The sequence below is a fragment of the Scyliorhinus torazame genome, chromosome 4 (assembly GCF_047496885.1).
Source record: "Scyliorhinus torazame isolate Kashiwa2021f chromosome 4, sScyTor2.1, whole genome shotgun sequence".
Lineage (NCBI taxonomy): Eukaryota > Metazoa > Chordata > Chondrichthyes > Carcharhiniformes > Scyliorhinidae > Scyliorhinus > Scyliorhinus torazame.
This window is the reverse complement of record NC_092710.1, coordinates 333,233,465-333,258,956: the sequence shown is the minus strand read 5'-3', so window position 1 is coordinate 333,258,956 and position 25,492 is coordinate 333,233,465. Positions and strand designations below refer to the sequence as shown.

General features: G+C 47.1%; 1 protein-coding gene across 1 annotated transcript in view; it reads left to right on the top strand.

The window, feature by feature from the left end:
* lin9 (lin-9 DREAM MuvB core complex component) overlaps positions 1 to 25,287 on the top strand; it is a 119,340-nt gene extending 94,053 nt beyond the window's left edge. Inside the window, exons 11-13 of the mRNA XM_072500221.1 lie at positions 8,019 to 8,201; positions 17,571 to 17,668; positions 23,078 to 25,287. Of these exons, the coding sequence (XP_072356322.1) occupies positions 8,019 to 8,201; positions 17,571 to 17,668; positions 23,078 to 23,183 (387 nt within the window). The 3' untranslated portion in view covers positions 23,184 to 25,287. The remainder of the gene's footprint in view (positions 1 to 8,018; positions 8,202 to 17,570; positions 17,669 to 23,077) is intronic.
* The last annotated feature ends 205 nt before the right edge of the window (positions 25,288 to 25,492 follow it).

Here is a 25,492-nt window from a genome sequence, read left to right as displayed (position 1 = left end):
TATCTATCTTGACTTCCAAAAGGCCTTTGATAAGGTGCCTCACGGGAGACTGCTGAGTAAAATAAGGGCCCATGGTATTCGAGGCAAGGTACTAACATGGATTGACGATTGGCTGTCAGGCAGAGTTGGGATGAAAGGTTCTTTTTCGGAATGGCAACCGGTAACGAGCGGTGTCCCGCAGGGTTCAGTGTTGGGGCCACAGCTGTTCTATTTATATATTAACGATCTAGATGACGGGACTGGGGGCATTTTGGCTAAGTTTGCCGATGATACAAAGATAGGTGGAGGGGAAGGTTGTATTGAGGAGGTGGCAAGGCTGCAGAAAGATTTAGACAGTTTAGGAGAGTGGTCCAAGAAATGGCTGATGAAATTCAACATGGGCAAGTACGAGGTCTTGCACTTTGGAAAAAAGAATAGAGGCATGGACTATTTTCTAAACGGTGACAAAATTCATAATGCTGAAGTGCAAAGGGACTTGGGAGTCCTAGTCCAGGATTCTCTAAAGGTAAACTTGCAGGTTGAGTCCGTAATTAAGAAAGCAAATGCAATGTTGTCATTTATCTCAAGAGGCTTGGAATATAAAAGCAGGGATGTACTTCTGAAGCTTTATAAAGCATTAGTTAGGCCCCATTTAGAATACTGTGAGCAATTTTGGGCCCCACACCTCAGGAAGGACATACTGGCACTGGAGCGGGTCCAGCGGAGATTCACACGGCTGATCCCAGGAATGGTAGGCCTAACATACGATGAACGCCTGAGGATCCTGGGATTATATTCATTGGAGTTTAGGAGGTTGAGGGGAGATCTAATAGAAACTTAACAAGATAATGAATGGCTTAGATAGGGTGGACGTAGGGAAGTTGTTTCCATTAGCAGGGGAGACTAGGACCCGGGGGCACAGCCTTAGAATAAAAGGGAGTCACTTTAGAACAGAGATGAGGAGAAATTCCTTCAGCCAGAGAGTGGTGGGTCTGTGGAATTCATTGCCACAGAGGGCGGTGGAGGCCGGGACATTGAGTGCCTTTAAGACAGAAGTTGATAAATTCTTGTTTTCTCGAGGAATTAAGGGCTATGGAGAGAGAGTGGGTATATGGAGTTGAAATCAGCCATGATTGAATGGTGGAGTGGACTCGATGGGCCAAATGGCCTTACTTCCGCTCCTATGTCTAATGGTCTTCTTATCACCAAATTTGGAGATGATACAAAGTTGGGTGGGAGGGTGAGCTGTGAGGAGGATGCAGAGGTGCTTCAGCGGGATTTGGACAGGCTGAGTGAGTGGGCAGATGCATGGCAGATGCAATATAAATGTGAGGTTATCCGCTTTGGTGGCAAAAATAGGAAGACAGATTTTTGTTTGAATAGGTGCAAATTGAGAGAGTTGATCATCCAACAGACAAGCCTGATCCGACCTTTCCCTAGCGCCCCCCCCCTATTTCCTTTGAACCCCTTCACCCCCAAGTGCAATGTCTTTTTATTTTATTTTAGAGTATCCAATTTTTTTCCCATTAAGGGGCAATTTAACATGGCCAATCCAATTAACCTACACATCTTTGGGATGTGGGGGTGAATCCCACGCAGACATGGGGAGAGTGTGCAAACTCCACACAGACAGTCACCCAGGTCCCTGGAGCTGTGAGGCAGCAGTGCTAAGCACTGAGCCAGCGTGCCACCCTCGCAAGTGCGATGTCATGCAACGTAAACATGCAACGTAAACATGAACGACTTCTTCCTATGGTAACAAATTCCACAGGCTCACCACTCCCTAGGTGAATGAAATTTCTCCTCATCTCTGTCTTAAATGGTCTACCCCGTATCCTCAGGCTGTGAACCGTGGTTCTAGGCACCCGTCATTCCTTCGAACCCAGCGAATACAATCGTAACCGACTCAATCTCTCCTCATACAGTCGTCCTGCCATCCCAGGAATCAGACTGGTAAACTTTTGCTGCATTCCCTCTCGAGCAAGAACACCCTTCCTCAGATAAGGAGACCAAAACTGTACACAATATTCCAGCTGTGGCCTCCTCCCACAAAGTGGGAGATCGTTTGGAACGTCCGATTGCATTTGCCTCAAGGGTCCTTTCTGAAGCAGACCGAAACTATGCCCAGATTGATAAAGAATTTGGCAGTCATATTCAGTGTGAAGAAATTCAACCAAATGTATGCGGTCAGCAGTTCAACATAGTGACTGATCACAAGCCTTTACTGGCCTGGCAAGCAAATTGCTAATGCAGATGCCCCAACCTTTGCAGATGATACGGAGGGTAAACTGTGAGGAGGATGCAGAGATGCTTCAGCAGGATTTGGGCAGACTGAGTGAGTGGGCACATGCATGGCAGATGCAATATAAGAGCATTCCGCCACCACCTGTACCCCAGGAGATCATTCCAGCTTTAAACTACGTAGACGAACTTCCAGTGCCCACGGGGCATACCCGCAATTGGATCCAAAGAGACCCTATTCTTTCAAAGTTTAAGCAAATGATGCAGTTTGGCTGGTGTTACGAGAAGTCTGAGCAGCTGAGGCCCTATTTCACTCGTCGGGACAAGGGAATATGGCGTGATTCTGTGGAATCGAGGGTGATCATCCCACCTCGGGCCAGGTAACCCCCTCCTCCTCAAGTGTTACATTGCATCCACCCAGGGCAGACAAAGATGACTTATGTTGGTGCAGAGTTATGTCTGGTAGCCAGGCATGGATAAAGCCGTTGAAGAACTAGTACAACAGCGTCACCCTTGCCACATACAGCAATCTTTGCTACATTTACCCTTGGGAATAGCCAGGCCGCCCGTGGACCTTGGTCCACATTGATTATGCAGGCCAGTTTATGGGCAAGATGTTTTTGATGCTGGTGGATGCCCACTCTTCAATGGCTATTGATTCAAGAGATGGGGACCACTACCTCTGTCACGGTAGATACCTTCCCTCGCACACCCCCAAGACTCAATCTGACTCAATTGCCACTCGGTCCAAGTTACAGCAGAATATTGGTGGCTCAGTGTCAAATTATTTACATTTTTATTTTCCAATTAAGGGGCAATTTAGCATGGCCAATCCACCTACCCTGCACATTTGTGGGCAGCATGGTAGCATAGTGATTAGCACAATTGCTTCACAGCTCCAGGGTCCCAGGTTCGATTCCCGGCTTGGGTCACTGTCTGTGCGGAGTCTGCACGTTCTCCCCATGTCTGCGTGGGTTTCCTCCGGGTGCTCCGGTTTCCTCCCACAGTCCAAAGATGTGCAGGTTAGGTGGATTGGCCATGCTAAATTGCCCTTCGTGTCCAAAATTGCCCTTAGTGTTGGGTGGGGTTGCTGGGATATGGGGATAGGGTGGAGGTGTGCAGTTGGGTAGGGTGCTCTTTCCAAGAGTTGGTACAGACTTGATGGGCCGAATGGCCTCCTTCTGCACTGTAAATTCTATGAATCTTTATGTTGTGGGGGTCAGATCAACGCAGACCCGAGGAAAATGTACAAAATCCACATGGAAAGTGACCCGGGGCTGGGACCAAACCTGGGTCCTCGATGCCGTGAGGCAGCAGTGCTAACCACTGTGCCACCATGCTGCCCCTGTATCAAATTCAATTTGATTAGACTGTGAAGAGCCTTGGGATGTTGTACTACATCAAAGGCGCTTCATAGATGCAAGTTGTTGACTCCGTTGTCTTCATGCTTTGTGTTGCTTTCTCTGGCAGCTATCTAAATTCAGATGATATAGGAACGGAGTATTCGGCCATAGCCATTTCAGACCATGCCCCGCATTGGGTGGAGCTAGAGCTGGAGGAGGAGAGGGACCAACGCCCGTTGTGGCGGTTGGATGTGGGACTGCTGGCAGACGAGGAAGGGTGCGGGGGTGCATCGAAAGGTATCTGGAGGCCAACGACAACGGAGAGGTGCAGGTGGGAGTAGTATGGGAGGCGCTGAAGGCGGTGGTCAGGGGAGAGTTAATCTCCATCAGGACTCATAGGGAGAAGAGAGAGGGCAGGGAAAGGGAGAGGTTAGGGGGGAGATTTTAAGGGTGGACAGGAGATATGCAGAGACCCTGATAAGGGACTACTCGGGGAGAGACGAAGTCTCCAGATGGAGTTCGACCTGTTGACCACAGGGAAGGCAGACGCACAGTGGAGGAAGGCACAGGGGCGATGTATGAGTATGGGGAGAAGGCGAGCCGGATGCTGGCACATCAGCTCCGTAAGAGGATGGCAGCGAGGGAAATAGGTGGAATCAAGAATGGCAGGGAACTACGGTGCGGAGTGCAGTGAAAGTGAATGAGGCATTCAAGGCCTTTTACGAGGAGCTGTATAGGTCCCAGCCCCCAGGGGGAAAAGAGGGGATGTGACGATTCTTGGACCAACTGAGGTTCCCGAGGGTGGAGGAGCAGGAGGTGGCTGGTTTGGGGGTGCCAATTGGGGTGGAGGAGCTGTTTAAACGACTGGGGAGCATGCAGGCAGGGAAGGCCCCAGGGCCGGATGGGTTCCCGGTGGAGTTTTATAGAAAGTTTGTAGACCTGTTAGCCCCGTTGCTGGCAAGGACCTTCAATTAAGCAAGGGAGGGGGGGACCCTGCCCCCGACACTGTCGGAGGCGACGATCTCTTTGATCTTGAAGCGGGATAAGGACCCATTGCAATGTGGGTCATATAGACCGATCTCGCTCCTTAACGTAGATGCTAAGTTGCTGGCAAAAATGTTGGCTATGAGGATTGAGGACTGTGTCCCTGGGGTGATTCACGAGGACCTGTTGCTCGTTTTAGCCTTAGTTTAATTGCTCTAATTCTGTCACCTTTGCTCTTGAGTCGCCAGGTATCTTTCTGATACCGCCACGTGGTTCAAGTCCGAGTAATGATCAATAATCCAACACACCGTTTTGTAAGAGTTAAATCAACGCTCATTTATTATATACAGCAATCAATACTTATACATTAATTCTACCCCTAAGCTACTTCCTACAACTAACAGGCCAATACTTAACTTTGGAAATGGCCCACCAGGTCAGGGAAACGAATGGCCTTTCGAATGGGTTCTGAGCCTGCGGGATTCAAAAGCTGGTACAGGTCGATAGTCAGGAGTGTCTATCTGGTAGCGTTCGTTGGAGTAAAACTTACGTTCTCTTGCAGAAGGGTCTCGAAGGGTGCGGAGAGGAGAAAAAGGGCCGATTTGAACTTGGCCCCTATTCTTATAGTCCCCAGGGGCTTCCCGCCTCTTGGGCGGACCTTGTACCTGGTTCCAAGTGATTGGACTTGGTCCCAATCACTTGGTTCGATATTCTCCAATGCTGGTGCGATTCCTTGATCGAGAGGTGGTCGTTTACCTCTCTTTGTGTCAGCTCCTGCTGGCGCCGAAAAGTCTGGGTCAGCTTTGTGTGTCTATTTTGTATCAGTTGTTCCCGGGGATTGCTGATTAATATGCAGATGGCTGGGGTGTTGTGATGTTGATGGCTGCAGGTATCGATTCAGTCTGGCTTCCCCAGAGGCGAATACACTGTTTTACCTGTAGCTGTCTGTTTGAGTCCTGTTGGCTGATTTTCCCATCAGCCTCTTCCGTTCGCCATTTTAAATCGGGGTTTGGCCATTCTAATCGGGAGTCAGCCATTTTACATGGCTACAGACCAGACGGGATTCGTAAAGGGTAGGCAACTAAACACCAATGTGCGAAGGCTCCTAAATGTGTTAATGATGCCATCGGTGGAGGGAGAGGCGGAGATAGTGGCAGCCATGGACGCGGAGAAGGCCTTTGACCGAGTAGAGTGGGAGTACCTCTGGGAAGTGTTGAGGAGGTTTGGGTTCGGGGGAGGGTTTATTAGTTGGGTCACGCTCCTGTATAGAGCCCCGGTGGCGAGTGTGGTCACGAACCGGCGGAGGTCGGAGTATTTCCGGCTGCATCGAGGGACGAGGCAGGGGTGCCCCCTGTCCCCTCTGCTGTTTGCATTGGCAATTGAACCTTTGGCCATGGCGTTAAGGGAGTCGGGGAAATGGAAGGGGGTGGTCCGAGGGGGAGAGGAACATCGAGTGTCGCTGTACGCAGACGACCTGTTGCTGTATGTGGGGGACCCAGTGGAGGGGATGGTTGAGGTCATGCAGATCTTAAGGGAGTTTGGAGATTTTTCGAGCTATAAGCTCAACGTGGGAAAGAGTGAGCTCTTTGTGGTGCATCCGGGGGATCAGGGAAGAGGGACAGATGATCTACCATTGAGGAGGGCGGAAAGGAGCTTTCAATACTTGGGGATTCAGGTAGCTAGGAGCTGGGGGGCACTGCACAAAGTTAATTTGACGCGGCTGGTGGAACAGATGGAGGAAGATTTCAAAAGGTGGGACATGTTGCCACTCTCTCTGGCGGGCAGGGTACAGTCAATTAAAATGGTGGTCCTCCCAAGGTTTCTTTTTGTGTTCCAGTGCCTTCCAATCGTGATCACCAAGGCCTTTTTTAAGAGGGTAGACAGGAGCATTATGAGTTTTGTGTGGGCGAGCACGACCCCGAGGGTAAGGAGCGGGTTCCTGGAGCATAGCAGGGATAGAGGAGGGTTGGCGTTGTCGAATTTGGGTGGCTACCACTGGGCAGCCAATGTGGCGATGATCCGTAAGTGGGTGATGGAGGGAGAGGGGGCGGTGTGGAAGAGGTTGGAGATGGCGTCCTGCAGAGGAACGAGCCTGGGGGCGCTGGTGACGGCACCGCTGCTGCTCTCGCCGACAAGGTACACCACGAGCCCGGTGGTGGCGGCAACGCTAAAGATCTGGGGGCAGTGGAGACGACACAGGGGAGCACTGGGAGCCTCGGTGTGGTCCCCGATTAGAGATAACCATCAGTTTGTCCCAGAAAGGATGGATGGGGGGTTCCAGAGCTGGCATCGGGCAGGGATTAGAAGAATGGGGGACCTGTTCATCAATGGGACGTTTGCGAGCTTAGGAGCGCTGGAGGAGAAATTTGGTCTACCCCCGGGAAATGCCTTCAGGAACATGCAAGTGAGGGCGTTTGTGAGGCGGCAGGTGAGGGAATTCCCGCTGCTCCCGGCACAGGGGATTCAAGACATGGTGATTTCGGGCGTATGGGTCGGAGAGGGCAAGTTGTCGGTGATATACCAGGAGATGAAAGAAGAGGGGGAGGATTTGGTAGAGGAGCTGAAGGGTAAATGGGAAGAGGAGCTGGGGGAGGAGATTGAGGAGGGGCTGTGGGCTGATGCCCTAAGTAGGGTTAATTCCTCTTCCTCGTGTGCCAGGCTCTGCCTGATACAGTTTAAGGTAGTTCACAGAGCGCACATGACGGGGGCGAGGCTGAGTAGGTTCTTTGGGGTGGAGGACAGATGTGGAAGGTGCTCAGGAAGCCCGGCGAACCATGTCCATATGTTTTGGTCATGCCCGGCACTGGATGGGTTCTGGAGGGGAGTTGCGAGAACAGTATCTAAGGTGCTGAAAGTCCGGGTCAAGCCAAGCTGGGGGCTAGCACTATTTGGAGTAGCAGACGAGCCGGGAGTGCAGGAGGCGAAAGAGGCCGGCATTCTGGCCTTTGCGTCCCTAGTAGCGCGGCGAAGGATCTTGTTTATGTGGAAAGGGGTGAAGCCCCCCAGCGTGGAAGCCTGGATAAATGATATGGCAGGGTTTATCAAGTTGGCGAGGATAAAGTTTGCCTTGAGAGGGTCTGCGCAGGGGTTCTACAGGTGGTGGCAACCGTTCCTAGACTATCTCGCGGAGCGTTAGATGAAGGTCGGACAGCATCAACAGCAACCCCCGGGGGTGGGGTGGGGGGGTTTCTGGGGGCATTTGAGCAAGAAAACACATGAACGATCCGGAAAACTGACACGTACGGGAGGAATCCAATGTACAAAGTTCTGTATCATATTGATTTGCCATGTTCATGTCTGGCTATGCGAGCTTTCTTTCTTTGTTGTTATTGGGAGGGGGGTTTGTTTGTATGGTTGAAAATTTTGTTAAAAATCTTTTAATAAACATTTTTTTTTAAATTTAAAAATTCAGATGATATTGATGTGTGGTGGTCGTTAACCTTGTCTTTTATGTTGTCTTGAAAATGACAGCTTGCTCCTGACCAGGGCTTGCAGCCCATGGACCAGCCCACAGACATGCGCAGGAGATGTGAGGAGGAGGCTCATGAGCTAGTAAGAGAGGCAAACACTTCGCAAACTGGACAGACCAGTGTTAGGAATGAAAACCTCACTGATCTAATAGCCAGGCTGACCGCTGTACTGCTACAGATAAAGGTACGTGCAGAGTTCAAATCCACGCTGCTGTGCTGCGTATTGTTGGGCAACCCAAACGTTGTGATCTCATAACCTCTCCAGAAAGATTGTGAAACCTAACTTAACAATCTGGTTCACCACTAGATTAGAAATTACATCGGAAACTTACAGATTGTCAAAAAAAAGCTCAACTGGCTCAGTAATGTCAGAATGAACCTGGAATGGCTTAAAGGTAACTCCAGTGTCTCTCAGACACTATGATATCCTCTGTAGCCGAGCAAATCATCTAGTTCCACCATCAATGTAACTGAAAATGGGTCTTTCCAGTGTAGCTCACGTCCTAGGAATCCGAAAAGCAACAGATCTGAAGTTTGTGTCATCTGCTCCTATCTAATTTGCTCCGTGTTAGTAGGAGGGAGAAAGAAACCTGATTAGTAGCTTGATATGAATATTGCTAGTGTGCACTTTTCTCACACATTGAATGCTACAGTACAAGAAGCCATTCGGCCCATCGTGTCTGCGTTGGCTGTTTGAAAGAGCGGCCCCATAGTCCCACTCTCCCGGCTCCTTCCCTATAAACCCTGCAAAATATCTCCTTTCAGCCTTTAGCAACTTTGGAAAGGGAATTGGATATATAACCGCAGCCCTGCCAACCTACCGAGCCATCCTGTGGAATCCCTTCATTGTAGCAGAGGACTGGTTGGGAAGTGGCACAATTCCACTCATGCCTACTTGTGAATTGTTATGACTGGCTCTATAAAATGGCCTCAATCTTTCCAATGTTTAATTGGAGTAAGTTTCAGTTCATCTGAGAGAGGATGTCAGCTGACAGTGCAAGGGTCAAAAGGTAGTGGCTGGTGAGGTGGAATCTGTTATCATCATTGTATATGTAGAACCTCTTGTGTTTCCGATAAAGTCACCAAAGGGCAGTGAGTAAATGTGGAATAGGAGAAGCATGGAATCGATCTTTGGGGAACCTGAGATAACGGAGTATGGGTGGAAAGATAAGCCATTGTGGGTAATTCGTTGGACGAATGCAACTGGATCAAAAGGAAAGGAACTGTGCAAGTGTAGTCCCATCCAGCTGGATCACAGAGGAGGGACATTGGAGGAGGAGGATGTGGTCAACCGTGTTGAAGGCTAAAGCCATGTTGAGAAATTTGAGGACCAGGGTGAGGGCAATGTCACTTGTGATGTTTAATGGGACTGGTCAGTATTGTGGCAGAGAACACCACAAACTGGAAGTTCCTCTCCAAGTCACTCACCATCCTGACTTAGAAATGTATTGCCGTTCCTCCACTGTCACTGAGTCAAAATTCGTGAACGTCCTCCCTATCAGCACTGTGGGTGGACTTACACCACATGGACTGCAGCGGCTCAAGATGGCAACTCACCACCACCTTCCCAAGGGATGGGCAATAAATGCTGGCCTAGCCAGCGACACCCACATCCCAAGAAAGAATTTAAAAGGGACAGAAGGAAGGGTGGTTAGCCGGCAACGTCCGGCACCAGGGCTTTTCTCTTCCTGATGTTGATGGTCAAACTCTACAGGCATGAAACAGTTTGTCGGTTTGCCACTGAAGGTGTCCCTCACTGTGTAATGTTAATGTGAGATGCTCAAAGGAGGAACATGTGCCAGAGGAGCAGGGGAACAGACAAAGGTGAACTAAAGAGGGACTCCTGATTGAATGGAATGATCTGAGTCCACACTGTCACTTGAGCTAATTGAACAGGCTTGGATCGGAAACAGTGTTTGTTTTATATGGAGCGGGAATCTACAGAGCAGCCAGTGAAGGGAGCTAACTGCTGTTACTACACAAAGTGAAACCTGTCTGACCCTCCACCTTTACCAGCATTGGTTCACAGCCTTTTGAAAGAAATCAGTTAGTTACTCATGAGCAACAAGTCAATCTAATAGCTAGAAACTGATATAAGCATGAGTTATTTATTGGCCAAATAAATTTCTAAACGGTAATGATTAGAATGTAGGTTTTACATCGACAGATTGAGTGCAGCTAATTAATTTTCATGAAGAGGAGGTGAGTGAATAGGATTGTGTAGCTATGTCATTACGAACCGATTATTTTTCTACCCTACAGAAACATTGTGTGCCAATGTTTCTGCTCCACTCTACAAGTCACAAAATCAATGCACCTTCCAGATCACTATAAACAATGCCACACATGACGTGTATGTGTTGTAGCCACGTAAAATGGCTGCGTTCCGATTAATCTGGCCAAAACCCAGTTTAAAATGGCTAACCCGAAAGACTGCTGGGAAAAGCAGCTAAGAAGACACAAGCAGGCAGCTGCAAACAGCTGCATATTCGGCTCTGGGAAGTTAGCCCAGATTGATACTCAGGACTATCAACAGCCCATCAACCCAGGTATTTGCAGTTAGTTGCATTCAGGACTGTTTGCAGCCCATCTATTCAGACATCCACAGACAGTTAAATCGGCTATCCCCGGGAACAATTGCAACATATTAGCAATTGAATGCCGGGCCAGACCTGTCGGCGCCTGCAGTGGCCGAAACAAAGACAGGTGAGCGACCACCCCCCGATCGAGGAATCGCCTCACCCTTGGACACATCGACCCCAGAGATTGGGGACAGACCCAATCACTTGGGACTCAGGGTCAAGGGCCGCCCCGGAAGGCGGGAAGCCCCTGGGCCCTATAAAAGTGAGGGTCCAAGTTCAGATCTCTCTCTCTCTCCTCTTTGCCTGCTCGAGACCTTCGCAAGAACAGCAACCGGCAACAGTAAGTTTGAATCCAGCGATCGCTATCCGGTAGAGACACCTAGCCACCGACCTGTAGCAGCCTTTTGAATCCCGCGGGCCAGATCTGATTGGACAAGCCATTCGGTTCCCTGACCTGGTGGACTCTTCCTAAGTTAAGTATTGGCCAGTAGTGATAGGTTTATTATATAGAAAGTAGTATTAGGGTATTAATATTGCTTGTTGTATATAATAAATGACCGTTGTTTTAATCCTTACTAAGCGGTGTGCTGTATTATTAATCATAACCTGAACTTGAACCACGTGGCGGTATCATAAAGATACCTGGCGACTCATGAGCAAAGGTGACGTAAACAGAGCAAATAGACTAAGGTCAAAAAGAGCAACATAATTGGCGAAATCCTGATGGGACCCAACTTAGAAGTGGAAAACCACTCCGGGAGAACCCCAACATTTTGAATTCGAATCCAATCGGAAACAAATTTTTTTTTAAAAACCACAAGTGTTCAAGTGGTTCTGGTTAATAATTCACAATTCGGAAGTGTGTATATGCATGCGTAACTAACAGGGTTATAAGGCAAAACTGATAGATTTTTTATTGCGTCAAAACTATCGGCAGTTGGTATTTCGGAAATTAGCGCAAGTCGTACCCGCATCTACCACACCACCTTAGCCCCCTGTTCCAAATTCGAACATAACGAGCATATAAGAGAGAGCCATGCAGGCAATGCAAGCGATGCAACACCTCATGAACCCCGAAGATTTTGCTGTGGCACCAGTCAGCAGCATAGGAGCAGGACAGTGTCCCGTTTGGGAAGTTGAAATCCGCAAATATTTGCAGGGCAAAGGATGGCCCATGTGGAAGGATTTCTGCAATAACGACGACTCAGGTCCTGGAAGTATAGGGCATACTTGGTGGGAGAACCTGAGTGAGATCAACAAAAAGAGTTTAGCAAAAGCGCGCAAGCCGATGGCAATTGTCTCCTGTCTGGCACAATTGCGAGGCACAGAGGAGGTCGTCAGGACGCTCCGCAAGGAAATAGAAGGCATACATCGGACGAGTAAAACCGATGTATCCGAAGTTGAGAAAGAGAACCTGGAGTTAAAAGGGAAATTAGCAGCAAAGGACGAAGAGGTGGCTGACTCCAAACGGGGTCACCAATCTTGTCTGGCTTGAGTAGTTTCCAGTCACAATATGAAAAGGCTTATCAGGACCTGCAACGTGCAGTCCTGGTAAAGAAAGAAACAGAAAACCAGTTAGAGACGCTCCAGAAACAATGCAGTGACCTCAAGGCAGCCTTGAGAGCGCTCCACGCCACAACCACGGAACAAAGGCAGAGTACTTTGGACCATGCCGAAAGCAGATTGTGCCGAAAGCAGATTGCAGACTTGAAAGCACTGCTTTCTGTCCAAAAGGGATTTCAAGAAACCTTTGGGGAAAGTTTAGACCAGGAAGACGGCCCTGATTGGGAAGAATTGCAAGAGACAGTGCAGAGATATGTTCAGGGAGCATGTGCGCAGGGAAAACCCCAAAGGAGGAAAGCACCCCCACCCCCCACACAACAGATAATACAGGCTCCCATGAACCCTGCAACAACCCACCGCACCGCCACAGCAGACGAGGCGGAGGTCTTATATTCCGCCCCCCTCACAGTGACCCAATTACGGGCCCCGTGTGCCAAAATCACACCGTTCCTCCCCGCTTCAGACCCACACCATTTCTTTGCCACCGTCAAACACCAGGCGACCATGTACGGCCTGGATGAGAAAGAGCAGGTAAAGCTCATGGTCCTCAGCTTAGACCCATCGGTCGCAGCAGCCCTTCCCGACCCACAGAATGTAGGAGGAGGTACCCTTGCAGAAATGCATACCGCGATCCTGGATGCGATCGGGTACAACCGGGGCGACCCCGTAGACGGTCTGAATAAATGCAGACAGAAAAAGTCTGAACACCCCACAGCGTTCGCAGGACGCTTGTGGATTCATCTTGAAGCCGTTTTCGGCAACGTAGATCGTGCCCATTTGTCCCCAGACAATATGGCCAAGTGGACCCGCACCCTTATCTCCCATGCCACGGAAGCAGGACAGAATGCCTGTAGCAATTATGACCCCTCGGAGGAGGCTCATAATGAGAAGTGGGTGGTCAAAAGATTGTCCAGCGTTTGGGAACAAGCGGCTCACGGCAAATCAGCCACTAGAACCCCCGAGGAAAACCAAGCCGCCGCAGACGTGCAGGCAGTAAGAACCACTCTCCACAACCCCGCCTGGGTAAACGAGGGAAAGAACAGCCCCCCAGCCAAACCGCAAGAGTGCTACAATTGCGGACAGTTGGGACATTTTGCTAGAGAATGCAATGGCCCTAAAAAACCACAGAGTGCCCAACCGACAGGCACTCTCAATAAGAAAAAGGCAGAGCCCATAGCGACCGAGAACTGAGGTGTCCACATGATGATTTAAAGGAGACACTTGGTGAAAAGTGTTGTCCTTCCTAATGGAACCTGCAGAATGTTTTATGTTGTCTGTCTGTTTGTTAAATGTTGTTCGTCCTACAGGAGAATTTTCTCACCGCCCCACACCCATTCACCTGAACTTTTTAACTTTTCCCACTGACACCCACCGTGGCCACACGCCCATTCTGCTGAAACCTCTGAGGACTTGCCTCAGAGGCCCACCGAGACCAGACGCCCATTCAGAGGAACTAGCTTTTCAGCTGATACGTGGTCACCAGACCAGACGCCCGATCGTAGCTACTCTTCTAATTTGATGGTAGAATCAGAACAGTAACCCCACCATGATGACTACATTTTTGTCCGTTCTTTGGTCGCTCAGGCAGTGGAGAAACGGCGTGAGACCCGCCCTGCCTGGGGACCCCCCCCCCCGTTGGCCAGAAACGCTCGGGTAGGAAAGATACGGTATTGGTAGCCGTCCTACCCGGGGACTCCAGCCAAGTCTTACCCGTCGCGGACCACACGTACCTCATTCGAACTTTTCTTTCAAAAACAGTTTTATTTTATTTAGGCAACCTTTGGGTTGCTGCCACATGCTATTTACATCCTGGAACATTTGGATGATAAACCTAGCACTGGTCCACCATTGGGAAGTGTGCCGTGTCCAAACTTTTGTTTTGGGAAAAAAAAAAATGGGGGGAGAGTCACATACTGTGACCAATTATAAGGGTTTAATTGGCCCCAAGAAGGACAGACACACTAACACACCAGATATTAAACCAAAGTATTTACACACACTACGCTTGTCTTACAGAACTCCAGAAGCTCCAAGTCCGGAGAAAACCAGCGAACACAGGAAAAGGAAGGAAAGAAGACAGCCATGAGGACTCCTTTCTTCGTGCTCAACACTCTTTTGATGAACTTTTGGTTGCACGGGAACGCGGACCCCATCACTCCAAACCCCTTTACTGTTAACACTTCACGGCCCAGTAGTACCGAGGGCCCAGTCACCAACCACGCTGCATTATCCTGGTGTGCCAAGTTCATAACTTGGTACTCCCTATCGTACATCATTGAGGCACTGTTGGCATTGGCTATACTCAGTTGTGCAGTACAGACCATGCGCCTCCGCAAATGGAAAAGGAGAGCGTACCGCGCTCGAACCCCGGTCTATCGGATCCGATCCCCGATATTCGGCTATGACCAGACCCCAGACCCCCGCGACATATGAATAATAAAACATGCACTGGCGGTTTTTCTCCTGTAAATAAAAAGAAAATGTATGATCCTGAGCTTGACTGCCAAGCCAGGAAAGAGTATATTAAATGTTGTGATTGTTATTGTATGTTTAGAGAGATAAGATTGTATAATGCTTGAAAAATTGTTTAGGTAAAATTAGAGGTTCCCAGTTTATTTTTTTTATAGATTCATGCCCCTGCCTGACATAGCGCCCTCAAGAATTGTTTAGGTAAATTTTTGTGCATAGCTAGGGTAAGAGTAGTGGCCATGTAGGAGGTGCCCCCCCCCCCACCCGGTCAGGGAACGAAGAGGACAAAATTTATGTGATCCTTCACGCTTTGCGTTAGGATCACAAGGCGGGAATGTAGCCACGTAAAATGGCTAACCCGAAAGACTGCTGGGAAAAGCAGCTAAGAAGACACAAGCAGGCAGCTGCAGACAGTATTGCATATTCGGCTCTGGGAAGTTAGCCCAGATCGATACTCAGGGCTATCAACAGCCCATCAACCCAGGTATTTGCAGTTGCATTCAGGACTGTTTGCAGCCCATCTATTCAGACATCCATAGTTAAATCGGCTATCCCCGGGAACAATTGCAACATATTAGCAATTGAATACCAGGCCAGACCTGTCAGCGCCTGCAGTGGCCGAAACAAAGACAGGTGAGCGACCACCCCCCGATCGAGGAATCGCCTCACCATTGGACACATCGACCCCGGAGATTGGGGACAGATCCAATCAATTGGGACTCGAGCCGCCCCGGGAGGCGGGAAGCCCCTGGGTCCTATAAAAGTGAGGGTCCAAGTTCAGATCTCTCTCTCTCTCTCCTCTTCGCCTGCTCGAGACCTTCGCAAGAACAGCAACCGGCAACAGTAAGTTTGAATCCAGCGATCGCTATCCGGTAGAGACACCTAGCCACCGACCTGTAGCAGCCTTTTGAATCCCGCGGGCCAGATCTGATTGGACAAGCCATTCGTTTCCCTGACCTGGTGGGCTCTTCCTAAGTTAAGTATTGGCCAGTAGTGATAGGTTTATTGTATAGATAGTAGTATTAGTGTATTAATATTGCTTGTTGTATATAATAAATGACCGTTGTTTTAATCCTTACTAAGCGGTGTGCTGTATTATTAATCATAACCTGAACTTGAACCACGTGGCGGTATCATAAAGATACCTGGCGACTCATGAGCAAAGGTGACGTAAACAGAGCAAATAGACTAAGGTTAAAAAGAGCAACAGTGTACACATTGTAACTTCTCTAAAATGCATAAGGCTGCTAAAATAGTTCATGCCTTAATATTGGTTTTGAGGGGCGGCGCAGTGGTTAGCACTGCTGCTTCGCGGCACCGAGAACCCGGATTCAATCCCAACCCGGATCACTGTCTGCGGAGATTGCACACTCTCCCAGTGTCTGCGTGGGTCTCACCCCCACAACACAAAGACGTGCAGGGTAGGTGGATTGGTCACGCTAAATTGCCCATTAAATTGGAGGGAAAAAATATATTGGTTGAGCAGATAAGGTGAATATCACCAATTCTTACACCAAGCAGCATCAGTGACCCAAAGACATAATATTTCAAATATTTCAGTTGTAAATGTCATTGGTCATTTTCTTGCCTCTTTGCTCACAGACAACACTTGAATGAACTGTTTCTTGTATCCAGGGCACCACGTGCCTGATGTATATTTGGGCAGCACGGTAGCATAGTGGTTAGCGCAATTGCTTCACAGCTCCAGGGTCCCAGGTTCGATTCCCGACCGGGTCACTGTCTGTGCGGAGTCAGCACGTTCTCCCCGTGTGTGCGGGTGCTCCAGTTCCTCCGGGTGCTCCAGTTTCCTCCCACAGTCCAAAGATGTGCAGGTTAGGTGGATTGGCCATGATAAATTGCCCTTAGTGTCCAAAGAGGTTAACTGAAATGAAATGAAAATGAAAATTGCTTATTGTCACAAGTAGGCTTCAATTAAGTTACTGTGAAAAGCCCCTAGTCGCCACATTCCGGCACCTGTTCGGGGAGGCTGTTATGGGCTGTAACTGGGGGTTGCGGGGATAGGGTAGATACGTGGGCTTGAATGGGTTGCTCTTTGTAGGGGCCGGTGCAGACACGATGAGCCGAATGGCCTCCTTCTGCACTGTAAATTCTATGATCTATATATACCAACCAGCCTTTGTGACATAACATTGCTACAACACCCAGGCAGCCCATACCTTGGACACCTCAGCTAACACATCACGGGGTGGCATAGTGATTAGCACCGTTACCTCGGGTGACTGTGTGGAGTTTGCACGTTCTCCCCATGTCTGCGTGGTTTCCTCCGAGTGCTTCGGTTTCCTCCCACAATCCAAAGATGTGCAAGTTAGGTGGATTGGCCATGCTAAATTGTCCCCTTAGTGTCCAAGCGGTTAGGTGGGGATGAGGTGGGGGCATTGGCCTAGGTAGAGTGCTCTTTCGGAGGGTCAATGCGACTCAGTGGGCTAAATGGCCCACTGCACTGTAGGGATTCTATGATCATTGTGATCTGATAGATGAGTAGAATACTATAGAGAGACTCTGAATAAACGTTAATTTATCATGTTTAGAAATCTGGAAATTGTTTCATAGTGTCTAGAATCCTTACAGTGCAGAAGAAGGCCCTTTGGCCCATTGAGCCTGCACTGACCCTCTGAAAGAGCACCCTACCCAGGCCCATGCCTTAGCCCCATAACCCCACCCAATCTTTGGCCCCTTGGGCAATTTAGCACAGCCAATCCACCTGGGTCCCTGGCGCTGGGGCAGCAGTGCTAACTCTACGTTTGCAAGAGAGGGACTTCTTTTGCATCCCTCCCCTTGTAGTCTCTTCTTGCATTTCCTCACCCCACTTCCTCCCTCACAACCTCCTCTTGATTTGGCGCACAGTTTTTATTTTAGATCTCAAATTTTGAACACTTTGTTTTAATTAAGCTAAGCTTGTTGATCTTTTCTCCCTGCAGTGTCTGGCAGAAGGAGGGGACTTAAACTCTTTTGAATTCAAGTCATTGACAGACTCTTTGAATGACATTAAGAGTTCTATAGATGCTTCTAATATAAGGTAGGTGGAATGTGGTTTCCTCTCAAACTGTTTCAGCCAGTATGGTTGCTGAGGGCTACAGACCAGTAAGATGTTTGGGTCCCATCCCTGGACTGCACTAAGTTGGATGATAGCAAAACCTGGGCACATCATGGGGGATCTCCGTGTCCCTGGATTAGGATTAGGAAATGTCGACCACATTTCCCACATCCAATGCCTGTTAAATAAACCAACAGAAAAGTATGGGCTTTAGGCAAGGATTTGCCTGTTATGCTGCCTACAGTTCATCAGGCTGTAGGCATGCACTAACTGGGCTGGTGTGGAAGCAAGGATCAGTCAGCCAAGCCACTGCAGGAAAACCCTCATACTTAAACTGTAGCACAACATGGGTCAGTCATGAAAGGGGAGGCATGGGAGGTGGTTGGGGAAGGTGGCATTGTTTTTGTAAGCCATGTGGGCTGAGGTTTGTGCCCGGGTTGGGGTTTGTTGGGTATATTATTGTGGTTTTGTTCTTATTGAAATTTGATGTTTAAAATTGTTAAAATTATAAATGCCTCAATAAAATATTTTCAACAAAAAAAAACATGGGTCAATCATTTGACAAGAAAAAGCAAGGATCAGAGAGAGAGTGCGGGAGAGTGTCCCAATCAGCTCAGCAGTGTAGAAATGGGCTGGGGTGGGTGTAGAACACATTATGGATTGCATTTGGATAGAGTGCAGTTTGAAATGGTCTTAGGAGAAGCTCCAAAATAGTTGGTATTTCTGATCTGTGGAGAATTGCAATGTCTCCCTCCCTGTGAGTAAGGAAAAGGCCACTTGCATGTATGCAAGTTAACATGTAACTTAAATAAATTCTATTTTTACTCTTCATAAACATGGCCCAATCCTGGAAAGCAATAACAACCTCTGTGTGCCCCCCACCCCCCTTAATCTCTTCTCCACTACCAACCCTCTCCGTAAACCTCTTCTTCACCGCAACTCACCTCCAACAAGTGTAATGAGTTTCTGTTTCTTTCAAATAATCAAAAGTCTGTTTAGCTGTCTCTGCTAATTCCCTCCCTTCCACTGGACCAAACTTCCTCTAAAGCTCCTCACTACCCTAACACTGTACTCAAATTTTTCTCCGGTTTCAGTCCCATCTCCCCTCATGCCCTCTCTTGTCCATAATGTTACCAATGATGGGTGTGTCCAGAACCAGGGGTCACAGTTTGAGGATTCAGGGTAAACCATTTCAGACAGAGATAAGGAGACATTTCTTTACACAAACAGGTGAGCCTGTGGAATTCATCACCACAGGAAGTAGTTGATGCTGAAACATTGAATATATTCAAGAGGCGGCTAGATATAGCACTTGGGGAGAATGGGATCAAAGGTTGTGGGGAGAATGGGATCAAAGGCTATGGGGAGAAAGCAGGATTAGGCTATTGAGTTGGAAATGGCGGAGCAGGCTCGAAGGGCCAAAAGACCTCCTCCTGCTCCTATCTTCACTTACCCGACTTCGTTACCTAAAATTAAATCCAGGACCTCTCTTGTAGGACCTTCTACATACTGACTTAAAAAGTTCCCCTGGATGCATTTTAAGAATTCCGCTCCCTCTAAACCTTTTACACTAGACTACCCCAGTTAATATTAGGGAAGTTAAAATCCCCCACTATCATTACCCTATAGACCCCCAAACTGTAGGTGATGTTGGGAATGGCATTAAACAGGAAATTAGTGATGCATGCGAAAAAGGAACATCTGTAATTATGTGACTTTAATCTGCATATAGATTAAATCAAATTGTAACAATACCGTAGAGGAGGAATTCCTGGGGTGTATACAGGATGCGTTTCCGGATCAATACGTTGAGGAACGAACTAGAGGTCATGCCATCCTACACTGAGTATTGTGAAATGAGAAATTGTGTAATTGGCAATCTAGTTGTGCGAAGCCCTTCGGGGATGAGCGACCATGATATGATAGAATTCTTCATCAAGGTGGCGAATGATATAGTCTGAGTCCTGGATCTAAATGAAGAAAATAACGATGGTATTAGGTGTGAGTTGTCTATGATGGATTGGGGAAGGTTACTTTAGGGATGATGGTGGATAGGCAATGGCAAACATTCAAAGAGCGCATGGGTGAACTGCAACAATTGTTCCTTCCTGTCTGGCGCAAAAATAAAACTGGAAAGGTGGCCATTCCATGGTTTACAAGGGATTAGAGATAGTGTTACATCCAAGGAAACTGTATACAAATTAGTCAGAAAAACTGCTGACCGGAGAAGTGGGAACAGTTTAGAATTCCGCAAAGGACGACAAAGGGATTAAGAAGGGGAAAGTAGAGTACGAGAGTAAGCTTGCGGGGGACATAAAAACTGACTTTTTAAAAAATAATTTAGAGCACCCAATTCCGTTTGTTTTTCAATTAAGGGGCAATTTAGCGTGGCCAATCCCCATACCCTGCACATATAGAAACTGACTGTTAAAGCTTCTATAGATATGTGAAGATAAAAAGATCAGTGGAGGTCCCTCACAGTCAGAAACATAATTTATAATGGAAGCAAAGAAATGGTTGATGGACTAAATACATACTTTGGTTCTGTCTTCACAAAGGAGGACAAAAATAACGTACCAGAAATTTTGAGGAACACAGAGAGAGTGAATAACTGAAGGAAATAAGTATTAGTAGAGAAATGGCATTGGGAAAATTGATGGGATTGAAGGCCAATAAATCTACATAACCTACAGGGCTTGATAATCTACATCCCAAAGTACTTAAGGATGTGGCCCATGAAATAGTGAATACATTGGTGGTCAGCTTCCAAGATTCTATAGACTTTGGAAAGTTCCTATGGATTGGGGTGTAGCTAATGTAACCCCATTATTTAAAAATAGAGGGAGAGAAAAAACAGAATTACAGACCAGCCAGCCTGATGTCATTAGTGGGGGAAATGCTGGAGCGCATTATAAAAGATAAAATTGCAGAGCACTTGGAAAACAGTGACAGAATTGTACAGAGCCAGCATGGATTTACAAAAGGGAAATCATGCTTGACAAATCTACTAGAATTCTTCGAGGATGTAACTTGTGGAGTTGACGAGGGGGATCAGTGGATGTGATTTATTTGGACTTTCAGAAGGCTTTAGACAAAGTCCCACATAAGAGATTAGCGTATAAAATTAATGTGCATGTGATTGGAGGTAGTGTGTTGAGATGGATAGAAAACTGGTTGACAGACAGGAAATAAATGGGTCATTTTCCAAATGGCAGGCAGTGACTAGTGGGGTAATGTAAGGGTTCAGTGCCAGGACCCCAACTATTCATAATGTATATTAATGATTTAGGGGCAGCGCGGTGGTGCAGTGGGCCAGCACTGCGGCCTCACGGCGCTGACGTCCCAGGTTCGATCCCGGCTCTGGTTCACTGTCCGTGTGGAGTTTGCACATTCTCCCCGTGTTTGCATGGGTTTCGCCACCACAACCCAAAAATGTGCAAGCTAGGTGGATTGGTCACGCTAAATTGCCCCATAATTGGAAAAATGAATTGGGTACTCTAAATGTTAAAAAAAAATTAATGATTTAGACAAGGGAACTAAATATATTATCTCCAAATTTGCAGATCCAAAGCTGGGTAGGAAGGTGAGCTGTGAGGAGGATGCAGAAATGCTTCAGTGTGATTTGGATAAATTGAGCGAGTGAGAAAATGTACGACAGATGCAGTATAATGTGGATAAATGTGAGGTTATCCACTTTGGTAGCAAAAACAGGAAGGCAGATTATTATCTGAGTGGCTATAGATTGATAGAGGGGAATGTGCAACGAGATCTGGGTGTCCCTGCATATCAGTCGCTGAAAGTAAGCATGTAGGCACAGTAGGCAGTAAAGAAGGCAAATGGTATCTTGGCCTTTATAGTGAGCGGATTTGAGTATAGGAACAGTGATGTCTTGCTGCAATTATACAGGACCTTGGTGATTTGGATTTGATTTATTGTCATGTGTATCAAAGTACAGCGAAAAGTATTGTTCTGTGTACAGTCCAGACAGATCGTTGTAGATGTGTGAAGAGATCATTTCAGTCCTTAAGAGGGTAACAATGGGGAAGAAGCTGTTTTTGATCCTGACACTTGCAATATTGTGTGCAGGTTTGCCAACTGAGTATAAAATTGGCAAGTCATGTTGCAGCTGTATAGAACCTTAGTTAGGCCACACTTGGAGTATAGTGTTCAATTCTGGTCGCCACACTACCAGAAGGATGTGGAGGCTTTAGAGAGGGTGCAGAAGAGATTTACCAGAATGTTGCCTGGTATGGAGGGCATAAGCTATGAGGAGCGGTTGAATAAACTCGGTTTGTTCTCACTGGAACGAAGGAGGTTGAGGGGCGACCTGATAGAGGTATACAAAATTATGAGGGGCATAGACAGAGTGGATAGTCAGAGGCTTTTCCCCAGGGTAGAGGGGTCAATTACTAGGGGGCATAGGTTTAAGGTGAGAGGGGCAAGGTTTAGAGTAGATGTACGAGGCAAGTTTTTTACGCAGAGGGTAGTGGGTACCTGGAACTCGCTACCGGAGGAGGTAGTGGAAGCAGGGACGATAGGGACATTTGAGGGGCATCTTGACAAATATATGAATAGGATGGGAATAGAAGGATACGGACCCAGGAAGTGTAGAAGATTGTAGTTTAGTCGGGCAGTATGGTCGGCACGGGCTTGGAGGGCCGAAGGGCCTGTTCCTGTGCTGTACATTTCTTTGTTTGTTCTTTGTTTGTTTGGTCTCCTTATCTGAGGAAGGATGTTCTTGCTCTAGAGGGAGTGCAGCAAGGGTTTACGAGACTGATTCTGGGACGGCAGAAATAGGATATGAGAAAAGTTTGAATCGGTTAGTATTATATTCGCTGGAGTTCGGAGTCTCCTAGAAAGCTACAAAATTCTAACAGGACTTGCCAGAGTAGATGCAGGAAGCATGTTCCTGATGGTGGGTGTGTCCAGAACCATAGTCTGAGGATACGCGGTAAATCATTTAGGACAGAGGTGAGAAATTTCTTTACCCAGAGAGTGATGAGCCTGTGGAATTTGTTACCACTGGAAGTAGTTGAGGGCAAAACATTGCATGTTTTCAAGAAGCAGTTAGATATAGCTCTTGGGGCCTAAAGACATTGAAGTATATGGGGTGAAAACAAGACCAGGTTACTGACTTGGATGATCAGCTATGATCAGAATGAATGGCGGAGCAGGCTCGAAGGGCCAAATGCCTCCCCCTGCTCCTATTTTGTATGTTTCTCGGTTCCTTCAGCTGCCGAGACGCTAAGCTGTGGAATACGCACCCTTAACACCTCTGCCTCTTTACCTTTCTCTTCCTTTGAAATTTTCCTCAACCTTTTGGGCTAAGAGGCCTCGTGATGTTTGACAGTGTTAAAGAGGCGATCTAACTGCGAGTTATTGTTTCTGTAGCTGCTTCCAAAACAACGTAGAAATCCACGTCGCCCACATCCAGAGTGGCCTCAGCCAGATGGGAAACCTCCATGCCTTCACTGCCAACAACACAAACCGGGATTGAAGGAAACTTGTCAACCCCTCTCCAAGAAGTCACATGGGTCAATAGTGAGCTTGCCCCATGAATGGCAGAAGGAAAGAAGAGGGTTTTTTTTAAAGAAAACTAATTAAAACACATACAAACGAGCGGGAGAGCAATTTCTGTGCTCTTTCTCTGTACTTTTTTCATTAAATATGTAGCGCAGCACCCTGAGCTTTTCAGGAATCTGATTTATTTTTGTATGTTTTGTCATTTAAAGGTTTATTACTCGTGCTTTCTCTAACTGTAAATATTAATTGTAAACTGAGGTAGCTATCGACTCACCTGTGGGATGTCGAGCTGAATAATGTAAAAATGTAAATAGTTTTTATTTTTAAAAACACCAAAAAAAAAAGGTATGTCGTGACAGCGATCTCCTGATGCACTGCTTGCATCTGCCAGTCCTGGGGTTCTACGGTGCTCAAATAGTTCCTTTCTGTCTCTATTTCTGTTGTGATTCTCTTCCTCCCCCCACCTCCCCAACCTTTAGAACAGGCACGAGTGACTGAATACACCTCCGGTCAAAAGCTTTAGTCATTTTAGCACCAGCCCAGGTTGCATTCTACCTCTGGTTTTGAGAAGTAAAGTGAGAGCTAATTAACCTGTGTTGTGCAAGAAAATGCCTGCCACTCTGTGAAAGGATGCAGCAGCTTTTCAATTGGGTGCCGCTCGGAGGCAAGTGGCTGAACAGAGGGGAGAGAGAGGGTGTAATAAGGTGCTTTGGTTCCCCCCCCCTTTGGCCTCAGAGCTCAGGTTTGTGACTTCTGCTGTGCTCACAATAGACCAGCAAAATCCCAAACTCTGTTCTCTGGTCTGTACTAAACCAATAACCTGAGGGGGAGGGTGTGTGTACTGTCTGGGACTCTCAATCTCCCCACTATCTCGCAAAGCAATGTTTGTGTGCACATGTGTGCATGAGGGGGGATGATGTGCCCAGCTGAGTCCAATTGGCTGTGAAATGCCACTTCCAACCTTGACACCTGTATTCAGGAAATAGTGTCGCCTATGGATGTGTAGCGAGGAGTTAATGTCTGAGGGAGGAAGAGTTGCTACTGTCAGGAGATATTGAAAAATGTTTGACTTCCCATGCCTGAGAAACTCTCTTCCCTACCATGTGAACAAGTAGTTTATTGTGATAGTTGGGACTGTCCTCAAGTTATATTGTCCTCCACTGCCTTCCACACTGCCCACTCCTTGTCCTCCCACCCCCTCTTTCCCAGAGTCACAGGATTGTTTTTTTTTTATTTTATAAATTTAGAGTACCCAATTATTATTTTTTTCCAATGAAGAGGCAATTTAGCGTGGCCAATCCACCTATCCTGCACATCTTTGGGTTGTGGGGGTGAAGCCCATGCAGACATGGGGAGAATGTGCAAACTCCACACGGACAGTGACCCAGGGCCGGGATTCGAACCCAGGTCCTCAGTGCCGCAGTCCCAGTGCTAACCACTGCGCCACATGCCACCCTCGGGTCACAGGATTGTTCATACATTCAATGCAGAGGAGAAAGCTTGTCATGTGAAAGTTGGTCGTTTTTTTTTTTTAAGTGTGTTTAAATGTTTATATTGTAATGAGTGGGTAAATAAATGTTTCCAGTTTAATGTAGATTATTGTAAAGTTTTGAATCTTTAATACATTTCCAATTTGAAGAGTAACTTTCGGGGAAATCATTACAAACAATCCTTTTTGATCATTAAACAAACCTGGGGATGGAGAAACTGAGGTGACTTTTTAAATGTTTTAGAAAAAAGCAAAAAAATGTTCACAGAACTATTATTTTCAAACTTTAACAGGTTTTGTACTTGGTTATGGTTGAAAAGGTTTTTTTTTTAAGTCTGTATTTTTTGTTAGCATTAGTACCTCTGTTTTTTCTTTCTCCTTTTCTAGTTCTCATGTAAATAGGATCTTCTTCCCCTTGCACTCTTTCAAAATTTCTCGGAATTTCAAGCAGATAGTTCTATATACCGTTGTAATTAAATCAGAATTAGTGTATGTAGTACTGCCTTTTCAGATACGTTACCTTTTGTATGGTGTATAAAATTGAAAGCAGCTTTAAATATTTATAAATAAAGATAATATATAATTAAAATAGCCTCTTTTTCTTATCCATCTCATTGGTAATTGCACCAATGGGCTCGAATTAATGGCCTTGACGCGCCCAACTTGTTGACATGACAAGGCAGCTTAACGAGATTCGTGATGCTCTGAGTGCCTCGTGAGATTTCCTGACACCTCGAGCTGGATCTCTTTCTCGCTGGGTGAGATCCAGATGAACATATTGAAAGAGTCATTCA